This window comes from Ochotona princeps, chromosome 8, assembly GCF_030435755.1.
Source record: "Ochotona princeps isolate mOchPri1 chromosome 8, mOchPri1.hap1, whole genome shotgun sequence".
NCBI lineage: Eukaryota > Metazoa > Chordata > Mammalia > Lagomorpha > Ochotonidae > Ochotona > Ochotona princeps.
In genome coordinates, this window is record NC_080839.1 from 46,622,345 (window position 1) to 46,644,083 (window position 21,739).

The following is a 21,739-nucleotide window of genomic DNA, read 5'->3' on the forward strand; positions in this document are numbered from 1 at the left end:
AGGGAAGAAGGAAGAGGGAGAATAGGGGTCAATATGGTCCAGCATGCAAAGCCACCACCCGCAAGGCTGGCATCTCATATAAGCATCACTATGAGTCCCAGCTGCTCCATCACCAATCCAGTTTCCCAATAATGTGGAAAAGTGGGAGAAAATAACCCCAGGTAAGTGGGTCCCTGCCACCCACATGAGAGATCAGGAAGGAATACCTGGATCCCGAGTTTGGCCTCATCCAGCCCTAGCTTTTGTGGTCATCTGAAGAGTGAACCAGAGAGTAGGAGACTTCTCTCTCTGCCTCTGTGTGTCTGTCTCTCTGCAACTCTGCCTTTCAAGTAGACACTTCTTTGAAGGATGAGGAGAGGAAGAAGAGAGAAACCAATGCACTGGTCCCAGGTCTCTTCTGCTTTCCTCTTTCTGGGCTCCACTGGGGCTTCTCAGCATGGACAGGCTGGGATTTATGAATATAGGGGAAGCACACAGCCACTGCCGCTGGTCCTCTGCAGCCTGCAGTCCTGGCCCACTGGCCCCAGCACCCAGGACCTAGCCTGGAAGGAGCCCAGGGTGGGCTGCAGGCCCGTCTGCTCTTGTTCCTTGGAGACCCTTTGGCCTGGAACATTTGGTGGAGCCCATTAAAATTAAAAGCCAAGTGACTGGGGGCTTGGAATGCCAGCTCGCTTTCCCTGGCATGGTAGGTCCTGTTTAAGGGAACCAGCTGGCATTAATGGCACACAACCCATCACAAACAGCAGCTAGCGATCAGAAAATCAGAGCTAATGATCGGGCTGGGGGAAGATAATGAGACGCAGAACAATTGCCATGGATCATCCCCCCGGGTCTGCTGGAACAGCCTCCCAAGCAAACCACAAAACAGAAATTAACCAAACAAGGCCCCTACTTTGGTGGTGGTGGGGAGACAAACAGGGCACCGTTGTTGCCTGAGTGGCACTGGGATAGCTGGCAGTGGGGGGGAGGTCTTGGGGGATGCAGGATCCGAGGAAGTTCAGAGTTGGCCTGAGACTAGAGAATGAACGTCTCATACCACTTCCGTCTGAGCTCTGGCCACCTGACTGGTGAACTGGTTATAGGCGGCTGTCAGGAGGCCAGTGGGAGAGGAGGGTAGACTGGCTAGGCAGCAGCTTCCACAGGTAGGGAGGAAGCTATGCGGCACCAAGGACCATGGCCAGGTGGACCTGTAGAGTTGTGAGCCATGTAGCTGGCACTGACAGCCTCTGGGCTCCTGAAGCCTCATCTCTGTCAGTCTGCATCACACACACCCCATCCTCTGGCCCAGTCCCGGCTCTTTTGCTCAAGCCATAAGCCCTGGAGTCTTCTCAGACGGGACAGGAGCCCCTCCTGGGCACCTCCCTAGGTGGGAGCTCCCTGTTCTGTGTCTTGGGGGGGGGGGGCAGCCACACTGTTCATTCCTGACTCCCACCATTCAGCATGCGTCCATTCTTCCCAGAAGATGACCTGCCCTTCACGGGGTTCCTTGCCTCCATTCTTGTCCCTCCATCTGGTGACAACAGCCAAGGTGGTCTCAGGTTGGACAGCAACTACCAAGATGGCTTCAGACTGGATGATCGGCTTCTCAGGACCCTTAAGGAACCACTCAACCCCGCATGGCCACCCCTGCTGGTTTACAAGGTGCCACCCTCCCCAACCCTGCTGGAGCCCTAAAGTCCCACTGCTCCATGGCCCCCTCGCTTCCTGCTCAAATGCAGCTACCCCCATCACCATCATTCAGTGCTCTCCTCTGACAGTCTCTCAAAGACACTGGAACTTCCTTGTGTGCCTGTCACACTCACTAAGTCTCTCTTTTTTTCAGCCTCCCCAAAACTGTTGAGTTGAAGGAAGACCTGCCTCTGATTCAAAAACATAGCAGGAAGACTTTGACCTATCCCAACCAACTCTGAGCACCAGGCACAGGACTCGCGGCTCTTTCCCCTCACTGAATTCCTGGTGAAACAAGTGGGTGTTTCATAAATGTTTCTAGTGGGGCCAGTGCCATGGCACAGTAACTGAAGCCACTGCCTATAGTACCGGCATCCCATAGGGTCCCAGTTCGAGTCCTGGCTGCTCCACTTCCAATCCAGCTCCCTGCTAATGCACCTGGGAAAGCAGTAGAGGATGGAAGTGTTTGGGCCTCCACAACCACGTGGGAGACCCAGAAGAAGCTTTGGATCAGCCCAGCTCTGGCTTTATGGCCATTTGGGGAGTGAATCAGCAGATGGAAATGTCCAGCAGAGGGCACACTTTGTAGCGGAAGCCCGGTAACCAGGTAGACCCTGGCTCTTGTGGAGGTCAGCTGTCCACCCTAGCCAGGCTGCCACTAGGCAATGAGCTTGGGAGCAGAGCTGCGTACCAGCTGAAATGCCAGTCAGCTGCTCCAGCCGCACCCTCCTGGCTCCTGGCTTGTCTGCCAGCAGCAGTAATCAACCCTGACCCCTGACCCAATGCCCTCAGGGACCAGTGGGCCACCCATAGGGAAGCTGATTCCATCAGTCCCTTCCCCATAGGAAGGGACAGCCACCTATCCTCACCAGAACAGATGCAAAGCTGCATTGCAGTATGACTCACCACAACCAGTGCCACCATCTGCTATGAGCCTCATGTAATGGGCACCCCAAACCCCAAGCCACTTGGGGTGAGAGCTGTGTGACAATGTTCTGGTCCCGGATTCACAGGTGCACTCTCCCTGCTGCCTCCTGTGAGCCCCGAGAGAAGCACAGGGTCTGGGTGCTGCCCCACCAGAGCCAGCTTGTCCTATGGGAGGCAGTGGACATGGTGAATGAGGGACAGGTATATGCTACTGAATCTACTACAGCTGGAAAGGCAAGAACCACCTGTAAAGGCGGGCCAGGTGTTAGAAGAGCCTCCTCAAAAATGCCTTCCAAGGCAGGCAACCTGCATCCTATATTGGAGTGTAGATCTAGATTCCTGCTAACGCAACCCCAGGAGGCAGCAGATGTTGGCTCAAGCGGTTAGGTCCCTTCCACTCGCACAGCTTTCCAGGTTCCTGGTTCTGATCTGGCCCAGCCCTGGCTATTGAGGGCATTTGGGAGTGAGTCAGTTGGTGGAAGATGTCTTTTTCTCTCTCCTTTTTTCCTTTCATAACTGAATAAACTTTAGAAATGATTCTTTGCAGCCTACAGTGCTTTGTCTGGCAGGGGTATGATCACAGTCTACACACAGAAAGCTCAGAAGGCCACTTTGGCTTTTCTCACCTTCTCATCTGCCACAGCAGAGGAGTGGGAGAAAAACAGGATCTGTGTGTTAGCACAAGCGTGTGCGGCTTAGCCCGAGTGAGCTCCGTCTTCACCCCTTGTCTCAGTTTCCTCCTCTGCAAGGTGGGAATGAATAACTCAACTGCACGTGTCCCACTGCAGGCACTAAGTTTCACTCAGTGTCATTATTTACTCCTTGACCATCAAGGAGGCCTGGGGCTCATCCTAGGGGGCCCACAGGACCCCCCATTTGTGCAGCACTGTCTGGTAGTGAAGGGTAACGGATACGTACTGCATCCTACAGAGGAAGGACCTCCCAGGACCCAGCACTTTGGGAGTAAGCTCCAGGGCAATAGGGGAAGGATGAGCAGGAAACATCTTAGCCCCCAACTGGCCATGCAGGACTGCGGCCCACAGCCTCCCTCTCCAGCCCCAAGTCCACTCTCAGACTTGTGCCCATGCCAATGGCCTGTGTGCTGGGGCTGCCAGCCATCCAAGACTCCTCCTGTTCACTTCTGCCCGCAGCCCCAGTGCCATGCAGGTTCCTGGCTGCTTTTGTACTGCAGAGCAAGCCACTGGGCTATTGCTGCTCCACTTGAGTCAGTAATACCTCCCACCCTCACATGACCCCCACGGTGGCCACACTCTGGCTCTCAGTTTCTGCAGTCTCTCCTTCTTTCTGCATGCTGTGCCCTCTCTGGACACCTGCCTGCCTGCATGGGGTCTCCTGGGTGGGTCTGTCCTTGTAGGAGATGGCCTTGCATGAGTGGTGGCCTTTCTCCTGGTCCCACGACACCCTCAGACCATCTTCACGTGACTTGGACAGGGCCACAGTGCGGGCTCAGTTCCCCCTTTCAGCCCAGTGAAGGCCATGCCAGTCTCTTCAGCTGCCACACACCATGCCCCCTAAAGGGGTCAGGGTCTCATGCCCTGTGCAGCCGGAGCCCAGCCAGGCCTGACCACAGGAGCACTCAACACAAACTCCAGGATGGACCAAGCATGGCAAGGATGAAGAGAGGCTTCCTTTGTTAAAAGACAGCAAACTGTTAGATTTCAAAAATAACTTCAGGCGGAATTTCTTTTGGACTCTCAAGCAAGCAGCCAAAGTCTGCCAAGTCTATTTAGAAGGTTCAGAGGGTGGTTGTGAGCCCCGCCCCAGGGGTCCCGCACCTGCCACAGTCTTCACCTGCACATGCCTCACTCCTGGTGGGGCATGAGGGGCAGTGGCAGCTGGTCAGAGTCAGGGGCCCCACAGAGGTGGGGAGAGAGCTCTCCAGGCTCCACAGAGGGAGCCAGCCTCTACTCTAGCTATTGTCCCAGGGACCTGCTCTCGGCCTGTCAGCTCTCTCCTCCCCCCATTCGGCGCTGCCTGCTTGTAGGGACTCGTTTTAATTAATGCCAGAGCAGGGCCAACCACTGGGGCCGTGACACTTGTTTGCAGGTCATCTCCCCCTAACAGGCTCACCCTGGGAGGGGATTTGTCACTAATTGAAGTGGAGATCAGTTAATGAGGCCGTGGGGGCCTGGGGTTCTGAAGAACAAGGGCCAGGAAAAGAAAATAAAGGCTTCTTCTCCGGAGGTTTTGGGATTTACACACACACAAAAGAAAAGCAAGCAAGCTGCCGATTTTCCAAGTCAGAAACTCCACTCCATCTGCCAGAGTCAGTCCCTCACTGTGTGAAGACGCCAGGCAGGAGAACGCTGCAGCCACGGTTCAGATGCACGGATGGATGGACTGGACGAATGGGAGTGGCGAGGGGCCACGGGGCCGGTGATCAATTGGCAGCGTAATTAATCAGTATGGACAGGGCAGTCCCTCGTGCTGCCCTCTGCAGGGGGCAAGGCATGGTGCCTATGCCTGTCTGGCTGGCTTGCCAACCAGCTGGGGATAATATGTAAGCTGCAGAGCAATGAGAGGATGGTGACAGGGGCCACCTTGGAGAGTGTGGGGTGCACCAAATTTTTCAGGATGTGCAGGGGGAGTGGTGCATGGGCTGTGGTGATAAAGGAGGGCCTCCTGCAGGTGGCCCTGGAGCTGGGCGGGGAGGAGGACAGAGTGGCACCTGTGTGGACATAGCCCAGAGTGGTGGTCCCCTAGTCCCTGCCAGATGAGATCCCAGCTCTGGGATCCCTGGAGGGCCCCCAAGTTTCCAAACCTGGGCCAGGCCTGGGCTTCAGGGCTCTACCACCTGAATCTGGGCAAGCTTGAGTCCTGGGTAGCAGAATGGCAAGTGGTCCTTTGTGGGAGACGCAAGAGAGCGTCCTTCAGAGAAGCTGGGCGCTATTCCAGGACTCCCCCTCACACAGCCTTGCAGGGGAAAGAAGTCCCCTGGGACAGTGGCCGCCACCAGGTCACCACCTTTCCCACCCCTGCCCGCTTCTTCAGGGAGGAAGGGGCATTTTCAAGCTGATGAGCTGGGCCTTCATGGGCTGCTCTTATCATATGGTAACTAATCTTTTCCCCCTGTTGGAAGAGCTCCTAGCCTCAGCCCAGCAAATCCCCGATCTTTCCGACTTACAAAAAAAAGTCTGCTGGTCTGTAGGACAACCAGGGTGTGGATGGCAGGCTTTTGGCACATGTCCAAACAGACCCGCAATGCTTGGGTCCTTTGTGTGGAGACAAAGAGAATTAGGGAAGGAACGAGATGATGAACATAGGATGGGATGCCCCACTTCACAGTGATTCGGCAATAACAGTCCACGTGGGAGTGACACAAATGAGGCCATTTCAGGACAACCTCAAGCCTTTAATGGCGAAAGTGAACCACAGAGTATGAATCATGGGATACCGCATCACTGGGAACAATGCTTTTGTTTATTTAATGATACTGGAAACACGCTGCAAGTGGATTTTACCAAAAGATGGTTATTTGAGACTTCTCTCACTGTGCAGTTATGGTTTTTGATTCACATCATCTAATCATGGTTTTTCTTACCAATCCCATATGCTAACTGCACAAAGAGTAGATGGCAGAGTAACAAAGACAGCTTTCACCCTCCTGGAACTGGGTATGGAGGCCACCCAGAGGGGACCTAGAGAGTTCCAGATGTCAGCACGGGGGTGGGCTCACTGGGAGGGAAAATGTGGATGTGGTCCTGGGAGCATGACCTTCTGCTCTAGTCAGGGCCCACGCCCTCACCTGTGCCACTGACCTTGCCCGTGTCTGGCAAGCAAAGACCAACCACCCATCATTCCTTCGGTCTGCAAACCTCTAGCGAATGGCTGTTGTCCTCCAAGTCCTGAGAGACCGATGCTTCTGTTTCCTGTAGCTTTCAGGACCTTCACATGCCCAGGCCTTCAGAACTTGGCATCACTGGGATAAGTTGTGGGATGAACACGGGCCCTCCAAGGACATTGTGCTGCCCTGTGCCTGCAGGCTCCCCTCCTTGAAAGCCACTCTCCTAGCACCTGTTTGTGTGCTCTTGCTATCAATCAGAGTCCCTCCTAGAGCAGCTGCCTGGAAAGCCTCTGTGCCTCACCTCTGCGCCTAGCCTTGTTCAGCCTGGCCTTCACACTGGGGTTCACCTGGGATGCTGGGAGAGTGAGGGGTGGGGGTAGTTACTCACAGCAATGGAGACGGCACTGATGACAGCTCCCAGGTAGCCCTGGATGAACTTGGAGGCAGGAGAAGGCTGGAAAACAGAGGCAGAATTCCAGGTCCATTGGGTGCTCCAAGCCCCGACATCCCACACTTGTCAATAGCCCCAGCCAGCAAGAAGCACTCGTGCCCGGCAGCCTTGGAGGGCGGACTAAGGAGAGGGACTCTCAGGAAGCCCAAGGGGTCCAGGCCTCCCTGAGTCCATCACCTGACCCAGAAATACTAGGTGGCAGTATCCTGGGAGATGCCAAGGGCCCGCTCCACTTCTGCCCCGCACCAGAGAGCTCCCTGGTAGACACTGCCAGCTGGAGGTGAGTGTCTGCGGCTGTGGCAAACAGTGCTGATATCTCAAATGGCTGAAGGTGGCCAAACATCATCGGGTGGAAGGGGGCACCTGGGGCTCTGCTGAGGTGATGAGCTGCTGGGCACTCCTGGGTCTTAGGCCCTGGGCTCCTGAGGCACCAGATGATGGCTACCCAGTGCTTGTATGGAAAAATCCACCACCACCACCAACACTACCACCCTTGCCAAGTTCCAACCTAGAATATCAAGAGAAAGCTCAGGAGCATGTCCTTTGCTACAATCTTAACATGGGAGATGCCTGGCTTAAGGTCCCTGGAATCAGCTAAACAGAGGGAGGCAGCATGAGTGGCAGGCTCTGCCCAGGTCAGCTTCCGATCCCCCTCATCTTTCCCGAGACAATGTTGAGACCTCCCTTACCCCCAACTAACAGCCTCCACAGGGAACCTTAGTCCTTCCCCTCCCTCTGCCTTTGCGGGGAGGTGGGACAGAACTGACCAGAGGGGTGTGACAGCCCTTCCTGAGCAACAGAAGGCAGAACAAGCCTTCACCCTGTGTTCATCCCAGAAGTTCGGGGGGCGGGGGGGGTCCCAGGGAATAGGTCCTCTCAGAAGCAGCCTTAGCTTGCTAGCCAGCAGTCTAGGAGCTGGGGATACCAAGACAGCATCTAGGCACCCTGGGTGGAGACTCTGAGGGAATTTAGGTCCCAGGTGTGTGACATCCTTCCGGTTCAAGACCTGTGTGGGAGAACTCTGAAGCCAGCAGAATTCATCCCCTGACCTGCACCCACCACACTCCTCTTTTAAGTATCTTAGTCACTTCCTGGAAGCTGCTCCTCCCGAGAGGGGTCCCTGCTCCCACACTCTGCTGGCTACAGCCAAGGATGGGCTGTGTCTACTGCCCCCTGCTGGAGGGCTAGCCATTTATACAAGGGGACTAGGGCAGGCAGTGTGGGTCCAGGCCCAGGGAGGATGACCCAGCCCCTGGGCGGCAAGTGGTCCCGCTCACCTTGGTAGCATTGCGGTTGGCGTAGTTGACACAGGCGTTATGGCTCTGGTTTAGCCACTACAAGGCAAAGGGAGAGAAGTCAGGGTGGTCACCTCCCCCATTCTGAAAGCCAGGTCCCTGGCCCTGACATGGGAGGACCTGACATGATGCCAGGGAGGCCACGACACGGTGTCCAGCCTCACAGACAGCTCCATCTTTCCCACAGATGACTGACTGTCTCCTTTTCCTGGAGACCATGCTGGCTTTAGCACCTGCAGTCACAAGTCTGGAATGGATGTGGTGATGCCCATCCCTGCCATCCACCCTGCCCCAGTGGCTCTGCTGCCCCTGCCACGTCAGCCTTGTATTACCTGTTGTACAGGAGCGTGATTTGAGGTTCCTGTAGCAACAGGCAGCCCTGCACCTTGTAGGAACCCATCCCACCCAGCCCCCAGCTCAGGGTCCTGCACCACCTCCAGCAAAGACACAAACGCCCTTAGTTTTACTCAGGAAGATCTTGACCTCTTCTCCTGGGACAGACCAACCTTCCTTCCTGCCCCTTCTCTGCACAGAGAGACACTGTACAAATCTTGGGAGCCATGATCCATGCTGTTCCCAGGAATGGGATCGTCCCCAGCTCTGGTATGCACAACTCAGCCTACAGATTTATATGTGACTGACAGCAACATGAGGGTCCCTGGACAAGGCATGAGGGCAGAGCAGACTGGCAGGCCATGACATGGTGCCCACCAAGCTATTCGCCCACCCCAAACCCCCGTTCCTCTGTCCAGAGGTTACAGTGACACAAAACAGCCTGAGATATGTTGGGCTGCTGGGGACCCATGTTCAGTGGGGCCAAAGTCCTGGCCTGAGCTCCAGGGTTTCCTGGGCCAGGGCAGGGCAGGAGCCCCTAGGGAAGAGAGTTCTGGACCAGCACTCAGTAGGGTGCTTCCTTCAAGAGCCCTCTGTTTGCTGGAGATCTCACCTGCCAGAAGACAGTGGATGCCAGCGTCTGGTTGGGCAGGAGAAGACCGACCACCTGTGAGGGAGACAGAGGGAAGGCAGGCTGAAGGCGGCAGGAAGGGGCATTCCACACTTCCGCAAGGTAAAACTGCGCAGCCACAAGCAGGATGAACTGGGTCAGCACAAAGCGATGTGCTTTGCTGTGTGCACACGACCTGAAGCCCGGGCTGCCATGGGGTTGGGAGATGAAAATCTTATGGCACAACCCGCTTCTGCAGGGACAGAAATCCCTGCTCTCTGAAGCCACACACACACACACACACACACACACACACACACACACCCTTTTAGGCACCCATGAATCTGCAGTACAGTGTGACTATTAGCTCTGTCACAGGGGAGAGGGGATCAGGTTCCAGTATTTCCATGGAGAAGGAGACAATGCAAACACACAGACAAGAGGACACGGGGCCCTCTTTGGGTAACCCAGCACCTCATACCCTGCACATCCTTCCTATGAGCATTTTAAGAAACGCCAAAAGGTTTCTAAACAGAACTTGGGAGAAACTGTATCTGTTATGTCAGACTCTCCAAGAAAGAAAAACCTACACCAAGTAGAAGCCATAGACAGAAACATGAAGGTCTAATAGGCATCTGTTAAATGAGTAAGTGAATGGATGATGGAACAGCAAACACATAACACACATGGTTAAGCATGGTTACCTCATGTAGCTAAGTATGAATCCATGATTTCCTGAGTCCAAATATCACCCACAGCCTAGACACACTCCTTTGTCTTGCATCAAATAAAGAATGACTCTCAGACTCCCCACTGGCCCAGCCTGGGACATTACACTCCATGTGTGTGTCTCCCATACACCTTCTGAGTGTTTGTGTGCAAAGTCAAGTTTCCTAAGAACGGTTGCATATGGGGAAAATATGCACAATCATCCACATATTGACTTATTTATTATTCCTGTACATAAAATGGCTCTTTGGCAAGAGTTTCTGTAAGGAACAAGTATAAACATTCAATACTATGCAGTAAATCAAATCCGAGACATCCTCAGCAGCATTAGTAAATCATGTTTTAAACATTAAAATGTTTTAAAACACCGCACACACACACACACACACACACACACACTTATATTTATTGGCCCATATCAGTTTGAATAAAATTATACAATGAAAAAGGGCTGTTGCAGCTCTGATGAGGAATTACCTTAGGAGGTTTTTCTACCAGAGTGAAGTCTCGATGGGGTTTTTTCTTTGTGGTGGCAGTTTAGGGGACTAAAGTAAGCATCAGGAGGCCTCCAACCTCAGCTCCGTCCCAGAGGGGTCTCTGATAGAAGAGGCCCCCTTCCAGGTTTTCACTTTCTCACAACGTAAAGACAAGACCTCTGGAGGTCCTACCATGGTTTACCACCCAGCTCCAAGTAGTATACATGGCATGGGTGCACCTCAGGGCCTCCCAGACAGGAGCGAGGTAGAACGAGGAAGCTCAGCCTATTAGAGGAGTGGGGAGACAGAGCAGGGGAAGCACGCATTCCCATTGCATTATCTCCCCAAACCTGAAACAGCTCAGGCTGTTTCCTGTTTGGAACTCGGCACCCCATTTCCCTAAATCCAGGGCTTCTATCACAGGGTGTGCTACAGACCACCTCATCTCCTCCCACCACACTTTCCCTCCCTGGCAAGGTTCCCAGACAGCCAGGGAGCAGTCAGACAGCCCCACAGGGCTCACTGCACCAGGGGATGGCCATTCTCCATAACGCAGCTCACACTACCACAGGTTTCCATGACAAACACACCAGGTGACATTTCGTTTTCAGTGTGCTTCTCTGGACCATGGCTGTTAAGAAACATGGCCGGCGGTCTACGGCCACACGTGCCAATACACAGACCCACTCTGTCTGCATCCTGTACCTGAACCTCAGTCCTTCCCTTCTTCTACCCTGCCCTTCCTCGTCCAGGTCCCTTCCATCTTCATGGGTTCAATTTTTGCACATTTTAAAAAGTGGTTTCAGCCTGTTTCTGGAACATCTCTGAGTTCTAAGCTAAATGAGGACCCAGACTCACTTACTCTTTCTCTCTTTCTCTCTCTCTCTCTCTCGTTATGTATACTCTGTGACCTACAGGACAGTCCCCTCCTCCTGCCTGTCCACCCAGCCAGTTGTCCATGCCAGAATCCCTGAATGCTGTAATACACACTGTACTTTTTAAAAGACTTGTCACTCACCATAATCCTCACAGCAACTCCAGGGACCAAACGAAATCAGAGACTATCTCCTGTGTCCTGCAAACGGGGAGACTTAGAGAAATCCAGTGATCTGGCCTTTGTGCTTCTTCCTGGGGCACAAAGGAAGAAGGGATCCAGTCTCATCTCCTGCCTGTGTAGGGAGCACCAGCTGTGCTCCCCCTATGTTGCCCACAACCCACTTGGGGAGAGGAGGATGTGGTTCTGAACCCATAAACACAATGACAAAAACAAGATGCTGAATGAGGCACTGGGTATGTATGAGCTCAGGTTATGCGCAAAGGGAGAAGTCGGAGGGAGCAGAGGGGTGTGCATGTGTGTGCGTGCATGTGTGTGAACATATGTATGTGTGCATAGGAACAAGGACAGCTGAGGAACTGGCCTGACCAGGGAGGAGGTTTGGAAAACCAGCAGAAGCACGCTGGAGAGGCGAGTAGGAGAACTCCAGGCTGCACTGGCCACCCAGGGCCTTGGAGAGTCTTTAGGGCTGGGTGGGGCAGGCAGGGACGCTGCCCCCCAGGTCTTCGCAGGGAGGCAGGGACGCAGCACGCGATGCCAGCCCCCTTCCCTATTAGGCAAAGCGCAGCACCATCTGCGCAGTCCCAGGAGCAGGAGCAGATATTTTATAACTTCCTTTTTTTCTTTTTAAGTCGAAATTAAAAATAAATGTTCCCTTCAGCTCTCAGATGTAAATCTCTGGTGCAACCTGCCCACATTCCCTCCCGCTGCCCTTTCCAGAACACGGCAGGGAAAGGAAGAACGAGATGGGAGAGAGAAAAAGAGCGAGTGAGCCAGTCCACCCGGCTTCCACGCCAGTGGGCTGCATCTCTTCCAAGAGGGAGACGCGGCAGGCGTGGCCGCGCAGACGGCTGCAGAGCGCCCAGAAAGCACTGCTACTCAGCAGAGGGGAAAGAGAGCGAAGCAGGAGCCAGCAGCGAGGATTTCTAGCCCAGCCTCCCCCTCGCCTGTTGCAGGACCTTGGCCAAGTGGCTCAGCCGATCTTTGCTCCCATTTATAGCCTGCAGCATGGCGAGAGGCCTCGGTGTGGCTCCTGCCCCACCTCTCTCCATTTCTTGGCTGTCCCCTTCCTCTCCAGTGTTCTGCCAGACCCTGGGGACTAAAATGTATGCCCTGATTGTCAAATGCTGCAGCCCGCATTAATCAGCTATGGGAACATCAGGTGAGTTCCCGAGCTCTTTGTGCCTTCACATCTTCATCAGTCACATGGGGATAATCTCAGGACAGCCAACAGAGGACAGAAAACATCTGGGTGCAGTGTCTGGAGTAGAGCCAGTGCTGCTCCATGCCAGAAACACTGTCCGTATGCTCCTGGTGCCCAGCTCTTCCCCAGCCTTGGCTGTGCTCTGTGCTCCCAGTCACAGATCCTGCATTCCTCACCAACCAACCAAGCATCTTCTTGGATCATGAGCCTTACAGCCCCAGGACAGAGCTCCTGGAAGCTGAAGCGGGTGTCTTCAGCACCAAGAGGGGAGAACAGCGTTCTCTCAGCAGAAGTAACTTGAAACAATTCTTGGCCACAGAAAGACCTCTGCTGGCCGGGGTAGGACCACACCACCATTGGCCTGCAAGCAGAATCAGGCCTTTCCCTCAGGCCGCTCTGTTCAGTTTGTGCAGGGATGATTCTGTCTGGGAGACAGGCACCCCTGAGAGCCCTGATGTGTTTGGCCAGGGAGGGTGGGGCACAGCTAAAGGCGAGGGCCAGCGGAGCAGCCCTGAGCACCTCCATAATTTTGTGTGCCACCTGTCCTAGGCCACCTCTCAGACAAAACTGACAAAAGCAATGGATTAAAGGTCAAGTGTAGAAAATCTAGAGAGGCTAGAGGGAATGCATTACTACCGGGTGGTGAAACTTGGGCTAGAATGCAGCAACCTCTTGCTTGTTGTGATAATGACAGAAACCACTGTCCCTCTCTCCCTCCACTCTCTCTCTTGGCTAGCACCTGCCTCCTCACCCTTCAGGGCTCAGCCGAGCTGCCACCTCCTCCAGGGAGCTTCTCCGACCCGTGCATGGTTCATCCCCACAGTAGGTGTTCTCACAAGGTAAGTCCCCGTGACAGCCACCCTTGACCTTGTCCCCCACACCCTCCCCCTGCCTCAACACCAACATGCTCCTCCTCACCAGTGGGCCTGCCATGGGTCCCTGCTAACTGATGCTTTTTCCTTCTTCGTCTCCACCTTATGCCTGATGAGGCTAACTGAGCAGTGTCAGAGAGGCGTGGCTGCTTAAAGGGTGCCAGTAGGGTCAACAAAATACCCTTGGTCCAAGAATGGTGGTCCCTGCTGGCCAGATCCAGCAGGCCAGGCCAGGCAGGAAATCAGGATTGGGATTGGGCAGAGGGTGACCAGCAGACTCTGGGCCATGGGGCTTGGTCCAGGCCACCTCTCCCCTGTACACCCCAGAGATGGAGGGACCCACACTGCCCCCTGTAACACTCAGGGTTTCTAAGTCCACAGATCACCTAGGATGTTAACATGAGACAGAGTATCCTGGATGGACTCGGATTTGGACTTAACCCAAGGCCACCAGACTTATCAAGCAGATGCTTCCAGTCCCTTCTTATGTCCCCATCCTGCCCCTCTGCTGGACATGGGCACTTACTGCCTGCAAGTGGAGAGCTCCAGACATGGCAGGAGTACAGCAGCCCAGGAGACACACAGGACCAGGGAAGGAAGCCCGCTCCTGGCATTGAGGCACAACAGTGACCAGGGGTGCAGGCCTGAGCAGCAGGTGGACAAATGGAGAGGGGAAGGGTCAGATATGGCTAGAGTCTCCCAGGTCACCCCCAAACCTGGAAGGACCAGGGCTACATGTCTTGGCGATGCCTGGGTATGAAACAGCGACTGCGCTGGGGTGGGTAGTGGGGAACAAGAGCTGAGGCGGCCCCCAGAGCAGCCTCAGCACCCTGGCTTCGCCGCCATGCGTGTGTATAAATTGGGACCGCTCTGCCACACACCAAAGGGAGAAAAGTTCCCATCTTGAAATGTTAAGTTTAAAATAAGCCACTCCATGGGTGCCAGTGGATCTGTGAAATCTGCTGACTAAACTGGCAGCAGCCTCTGGGAGGAAACTAGCTCATTCCGCCTGAGCCCTGCGGGCTGAGTGGCTGGGGGCAGAGGTCCTCTCCGCTGGGGGAGTGGGAGAGCCAGCATAGGCACACTGGTCCGAGGCAGCTTGGGGGCTGCTTCCAGAAGCTTCTGAGCTGAGGCATCTGCCAGCCTCATTGCCCCTTCCATTCATCTCTCAGGGCCTCTCTTCCCAGCACATTTGCTGGCACCCCCGTTTCTATTTCAGTAAGCATTTTCAGTGGTTTCTGCATGCAGAAATTTCTTACCCACTGCAGCAGGCCAGGAACCTCCCTAAGGTGTGGACTGGAATCGGCCTTCCCCTTCAGACCTGGCATTTACCAAGAGGCTCAGTGCCACCAGGCAACAGCAGGGCCTTAGAGTGGCAGAGGTGGCTAGTGAGTGGCAGAGGTGGCTAGTGGGTGCCAGGCTTTGGGTAAATGCTGGGACAGCCACCAAGCTCCCACCACACCAGGGAAGGCAGTGGCAGGGAGGTGACAGGAAGAGGCAGCAGGACTGATGAGTGGTCACGGTGAGTGGTGTCCACAGCCAAGCGCCAAGGTGGAAGGACACAGTACTCCAGGGCTCCAGGCTCTTCTGGGACCCCACCACTGGCCTGGCTAAATTGAACCTGGGAGTGTGGCTCCTCCTGGCTAAGAAGCTACAGCAGGTTCTGGCTGCCTTGTAGGCCTGCTCACACTCCTGCAGGATCTCAGCTGCCACAATGGCTGTTCTCACCCCACATACACTCACTTACAAAAGCACAGCTGCCCTTGGCCACAATAGCACCAGTCCCAATGGGACCATCACAGCTCTGCTTCAGCAACGAACAAAAGCTGGTATGGGAAAGGATGGTACCCACATTCCCAGGAGGCCCAGGGGACCCCAACAACCCTGCAGTGATGGGCTTGTCTTGGGGAGGATGAGAAGAGAGCAGAAAGCATGAGGGGAGCCTGAGTGAGAGCCGGCCTTTGAATGACAAACTCAGCTTCTATTGGCCTAGCCAGGTCACTCCAGGTGAAGGCGCTAACTTAGAGCCCACCAGCCTCTCAGAAGTGAGTCCCATGTTGGATGTTTGCCGGTTCAAACATGGTCTGGCAAAGATGTGATGCTTCAAAATGTCTTTCTTGCCTGAGTGTTGATAGGATATTTATAACAATTGGGCCAGCGCTATAGTGCAACAGGTTAAACTGCCATCTGCAATAGTGAGATCTGATATCACATCACTGGTTCAAGGCCTGGCTGTTCTGCTTCTGATCCAGCTCTCTTTTAGTGCATCTGGGAAAGCAGCAGAAGATGGCCCAAGTATTTGGGGCCCTGCCACTTACGTGGGAAGCCGGGATACGGTCCAGGCCTCAGCTTTGGCCCAGCCCAGCCCCAGTTGTTGCAGCCATTTGGGGGTTGGGCCAATGGGTGGATCTGTCTTTCTCTTTTCTCTCAGTGAATAAAAATCTCTATTAAAATTATTACAACATGATCGGGGTGATGGACTGTGCCGGGCCCTGTGCTTGCTAGATCATACAAGAAACTAATCTGGGAATACCTCAAAGTATCTTTGGAGATCTCCCCAATCGAACTGCTGGACTCAGAACTCTAACCAAGGAAAGACAGAAGACAGAACGGGACAGTCATTCATCTCAGCTATATGTTGGCAGCAAATTATGGGGCAAACGGAGACTTTATGATGGACCATATCAATCAGTGGACGACCTCATCGAGCGAAACGGGCAGCGATTCATAACTAGAGAACTATTAACACCACTTGGGCACATATCTCAGAGCATGCCCCACATCCGGGACTTGGGGTGGGCGGGAAACTGGGTGGGGCTTCTCCCCCAATATCCCCCTTTACCTCAGATACATGATGGAAACAATGTTGACATAATAGCATTACCTACTTCCCTATCCCCCTGAACCTTTTTTTTTCCTTTTTTTCTTCTTTTTCCTTTAACTGTAATTAACTATGTAAAGATTGACAACAATACAATAAAATAGATTTAAAAAATTGTTACAACAGACTCTTATTTTTTGGCCAACTTATTAGCCATTCATCCCTTCTTACTAATAAAATCCCTATATAATGGGGAACAATCATATACCAAGCTACATAAAATGTCAAAAAAATTTCTGTCTGAAACTTCCAAAAAGCCCCCTTGGGGAGACCCCACTCAGCTGGAGAATGTGCCCCCTTTACTCCTGTCTTCCTTACCCTCTTTGCAGTGTGAATGCAATGGCTGGCACTCTAGCAATCACTCTGGGCTCTAAGATGATTTTTCCAACAAAGGTTAGCACTGAGAATGGTAATGTATAAAATGGAAGTTTGTTTTCCTGTGACACTGTAGAGCTCAGCTTATCTCCAAAATCTTTGACATGAAAGAAGCTGTTATTTTGGGTTTTAGATGACATACAGATTATGCTAATCACAACTGATATAAAACCATAATAAGTCTCAAACCATAGACTTGCAGAGTTTACTCTGAAAATAAGATAACAAAAGCACACAGTTACAAAAAAAAGCGTTCTTGTGACTACTTGGGTAAAGATGAAGCAAAACTATAATGCCAAACTCATTTAGAAAATAGCAGCATAGGATCACTAAGACATTAAGCTTTAAGCATATATTAAATTCAGGGGCAAAGTCACAGCCCTAAACATGTTAATAACAAGGAAAGAATCAGAACAAATAGGAGCCTGTGTGATGGCTCATCCTCCACCTGCAAGCACAAGCATCCCATATGGGCATTGGTTTATGTTTTAGCTGCTTCATTTCCCATCCAGTTCCCAGCTTGTGGCCTCGGGACCCTGCACCTGTGTGGAGACACGGAAGAAACATTTGGCTTCTGGCTTCAGATTGGCTTAGTTCTGGCCATTGTGGTCACTTAGGTAGTGAACCAGTGGATGGAAAATGTTTCCCTCTGTCTCTCCTTCTCTCTGTAAATCTGCCTTTCCAATAAAAATAAATAAATCTTTTCTTAAAAAATGAGAACAAATAAGCTAAACTGTCAAAGTGAAAAGTAAGCAACCAACCACAGACAAAGGGGAGAAAAATGGTATCACAAAAAGAAAAGCAGAAATGAGTAAGCTAGAAGTCTGATAAACACATCTAAGGGCGCATTTCTCGACTTTCATAAACCCACGCACTTGAGCAAGGAGATGGGTGGGAGAACGGCACTGGATTCACCACACAGGGAATGAGGGATGACTGGGTTTAAGCCCATCAGGGGCAGGAGGTCCAGCCATCAGTTGGAATGACTGCAACCAAATGGGATTGCCTGGGCCACCAGATAGCTCTGTTTCCAACTCTAGCTTCATTCTAATATGCCCCTAGCATTCCCAACCTCCAGCTTTGGCCTGACCCAGGCTCAATTGTTGTAGGCATTATAGGGTAAACCAGCAGAAGAGAGAACTGTCTGAAAACACAGGGGAGAGAGAGAAGAGAGGGACCATAAGGAAAAGGATGATAACTGCTGGAGGATAAACAGCTGCAGTGAATATAATCCACAGGGCTACTTTTTCAAATACATAAACAGCCCCTTCAGATCAGTTGGAAAGTTGCAGCCCACACAAAAAGGCACAAAGGGCCTGACAGGTGAGTCACAGAAGAGGAAGTAAAAACTGTCCACAGTAGATGGAAAGCAGCACCATCACTTGTGTGCAGCGAAAGCAAAGTTCCAGCCCTCCTGAGAAGCTACCTACACCCTCACTCTTGAAGGCCGCATCACCATTAGGAAGGCGTGGGGAACCTCAGCTGCACTGCTCACACTCAGAAATGCGTGCAGAATTCCACCATCTGGAATGTGCCCTTGAGTAGCCATCACACTTGTGCAACAAGGGCTGGTCAAGGCTCTCCACAAAGCTTTGCTTCTAATAGCAAATAACCAGAATCCACCTGAACCCCACGCAGCGAGAAAGCAGCGTTCAGCAGAAAAAGCAAGCTGGTGAGCCATGAGCAAAGCCCGCCCTCACGTAGGCAAACTGCTAAGCGTAGCAGCTAATTGTGCTAAATAAGGCTCCTGTTCTATGTTTAATTTCAATTTATAATATATATATGCATGTAAATATATAATGAAAAAAAAAGCCAGGAGGCTCACACCACATTTCTATCAGAGGCCCCTTCTGGGCAAGGATCTGGGTGCATCAGAAGGACCCACACTTCTGCTGAGGCTGAATCCAGAGCGGACAGAACCTGCATCCAGTACTTGCTCAGCTTCTAAAATATTCTTTATAAAAAAATTCGTGATGGTATTTTTGAATCCCCAAGAATACACTCATATATTACTTGTATCATTTTATAAAATACACAGAGAGAAACGTCTTTTAATCCTAGGAATATTACTGAACTCCAAAAATAAAGAGGAAAAAAAAACCTATATGATTTTAGGGGAAGAGAGGATGTTTACCTAGGAAGGAAGAGAGGAGGAGGCCACATATTGTTCACAGACAAAGAGGGGCGGGCAGATCATCTTCAGAAATACGCAAGGATTCACAGAACGTGTCGCCCACAGATGGGCAGCCTGGATATTAGTCAAAGAAATTCTACACACACACACACACACAGCTTAAATAACCATGAAGCTTAATATGGGTATTAAGAAAAGTTACATAAATCTGACAAGATTCCAGATGATGATGATGATGATGATGGTATCTCTCACACCAGGCAAACAGACAGAGGTAAATGGTGCTGTCAGTACAACAAAATGTCCCATGCCTCTTCCTACGTGGGCAGGGTGGGCAAATGCACGTGTGTGACAATTCTTTAATAAAATGTATATTGTTATTTATTTAAAAGGCAGAGTTAGACACACACACAGGGAGTGAGAGAAAAAAAGAGTGGATGAAAGACAGAGAGAATATCTTCCTTCCATTGGCTCACTCTCCAAATGGCTGCCATGGCCAGGGCTGGCATAGACTGAAATCAGGAACCAGCAGCTCAAACCCTGGTCTCACAAATTCATGGCAGAAACCCAAGCACCACGGCCATCTTCTGGTGCTTTCCCAGCCAATGTTAGCAAGGAACAGGTCAGAAGTGAAGCAACTGAAACTGGAACTAATACCTATATGGGATGTTGGTACTGCAGGTAGTAACTTAACCCATAGCATTACAACACAGGAACCTGTGACCTGATTGCTGGTATGTAATGTTACATTTGTTATTGTGAATCATTACAGATGACTGGTAACTAATGAGAATTTAGACATCCCCATCTAAATTCACACAACATAAGAAACAAGAAGAATCGATGAAAATTGCCTCTATTGCAATCCTACCTGATGGCCGGGCTGTGGTCAGACTAGTCAGAGGCACAGCAAATATGAATGAGTTCCATTTAAATTAAAGACAAGGAGCCAGTGCCATGGCTCAACTGGCTAATCTTCCACCTTTAAGCACCGACATCCCATCTGGGTGACACTTTGTGTCCTAGCTGCTTCATTTCCTATTCAGCTCCCTGCTTATGGCCTACGAAAGCCATGGAGGATGAACCAAGTCCTTGGGACCCTGCACCCACAAGGGAAACCTGAAAGAAACTCCTGGCTTCAGACTGGCTCAGCTCCAGCCATTGCAGCCATTTGGGGAATGAACTAGAGGATGGAAAATCTTCCTGTTTCTCCTCTCCGTAAATTTACCTTTCCGACAGAAATAAATTTTTTAAATAAATAAATAAACGAAATTAAGGACAGCATCTCTTAGATGGGGCTAACAAGTAAAATCAAGCTACTACATTTTGTCTAGAATTGACATATAAACAAAAATAATAAAAATGTACCAACTGACAGAAAAACAGATAGGCAATGATGTACAAGGCAAACATTACACAAAACAGGAACAGAAATACTAATATGATCAGCAGAATTCAAGGCAAAACTAACCAATAAAAGGAAGATGTGTGTGTGTGTGTGTGAGAGAGAGAGAGAGAGAATAACATCAAGACAATAAAACTGTTGTGAGCACCCCAAACACCATTGCTCCGAAATATATACAACTAGAAATGCAGAAAACGCACACACACAGTCACGGTGGGTGAGAGTTACAGTTCTTTTCTCAGCATAGTTTAGAACAACAGTGGCTTCAGAGAAACTTCCTAAAGATGGGGGTGTGTGCACCTGTGTGTGTGTGTGTGTGTGTGTTTGAAGGAATTACGTCTAACGTTAGAAGGAGGCATTAGTTCTAGACCCTGTGAGCACATGAAGATGACGGGAGGTCACAGCACCTTGTTATATCCTCTATAAAGAATGAGACAGAGGGAGCTAGAAGCTTCCCAACGTGAAGGTATGACAAATGTCTCAGGAGCTAAAAAATGCCAATTCTCTCGATAGGATCATTTATACAAATCAAGTTATCACATCATACCCCAGAAAGTTATACAATTACATTTTTTGATTGAAAAACACATAATCTTGGAGGAAAGAAATGACTTTAAAATAAGGATCAAATGTATAAAATAATGAAATGTTTCAAGCACAGAGAACAATAAGTGTATGCTCACATGCTGTCAAACATTGCCAGTCTATCAAATGTTGGTGAAGATTTTGTAGAAATGAAGCACAAGAGAACAGACGAGATGCGCCTTTCCCTCCCTACTCCACTGCTTCCTGTGCCTCCCCAGTGACCAACAGATTCAGGTACCTGCAGCTTATCACACCCATGCATATTCTTTTGGATGTATAAAACACACACCAGTAAACTAGACTATTGTGGCTCTGCACATTTTTAAATAGGAACCAAATGACTTCAGAGAGTATCAGTCCTCTGGGATTATCTTTTCACCCAAAATTGTTTCAAAGCAGGTAAAAAACCACGGAATACTGAATGCAGGAGGGAACTTCCCATGGCCTGCAGGCTGGCACGCCATTGGCCAGGAGAGTGCCGGGCACTTGGTCTGGCAGTTGAAATGTCAGTCCAAACATTCTTATGTCCTGCAGGGCAGTGTCCAGGGTTGATGTGTGTCTCCACTTCTGACTCCAGCTTTCTGTCAGCACAGCGCCTGGGGAGTCAGGTCCTGGCCACACCCAGGGGAGGCATGGATGGAGTGTGCAGCTCCCGATTTCCTGCCTGACCCAATATCAGCTATTGTGGACATGGGAGGAGTGAATCGGCAGATGAGAATGGTCTCTTTTTGGTTTTGTGTCTGTCTCATTGCCTCTAAAAAGAAATCTATATCACCTCTTTAAAAAAAGTTTGTTTTTTTTTTTTTCATTTGAAAGGCAGAGGAACACAGAAAGAGAAAGAGATCTGCCATCTGCCATCTCCACTACTTTCCCAAGCACATTAGAGGGGAGCTGGACCAGGAGCAGAGCAGACAGCACGTAAAGCAATGTTCATA

The 21,739-nt window shown here is 51.2% G+C and overlaps 1 protein-coding gene across 3 annotated transcripts in view; it reads right to left on the reverse strand.

Moving 5' to 3' along the window:
• SFXN5 (sideroflexin 5) overlaps window positions 1–21,739 on the reverse strand; it is a 95,432-nt gene that overhangs the window by 37,321 nt on the left and 36,372 nt on the right. For all 3 annotated transcript variants that reach the window (XM_004582802.2, XM_036496689.2, XM_058667969.1), the window contains 3 exons: window positions 9,093–9,146; window positions 8,129–8,185; window positions 6,789–6,854 (listed from right to left, as the gene is read on the reverse strand). In XM_004582802.2, coding sequence (XP_004582859.2) covers window positions 6,789–6,854; window positions 8,129–8,185; window positions 9,093–9,146 — 177 coding nt within the window. The remainder of the gene's footprint in view (window positions 1–6,788; window positions 6,855–8,128; window positions 8,186–9,092; window positions 9,147–21,739) is intronic.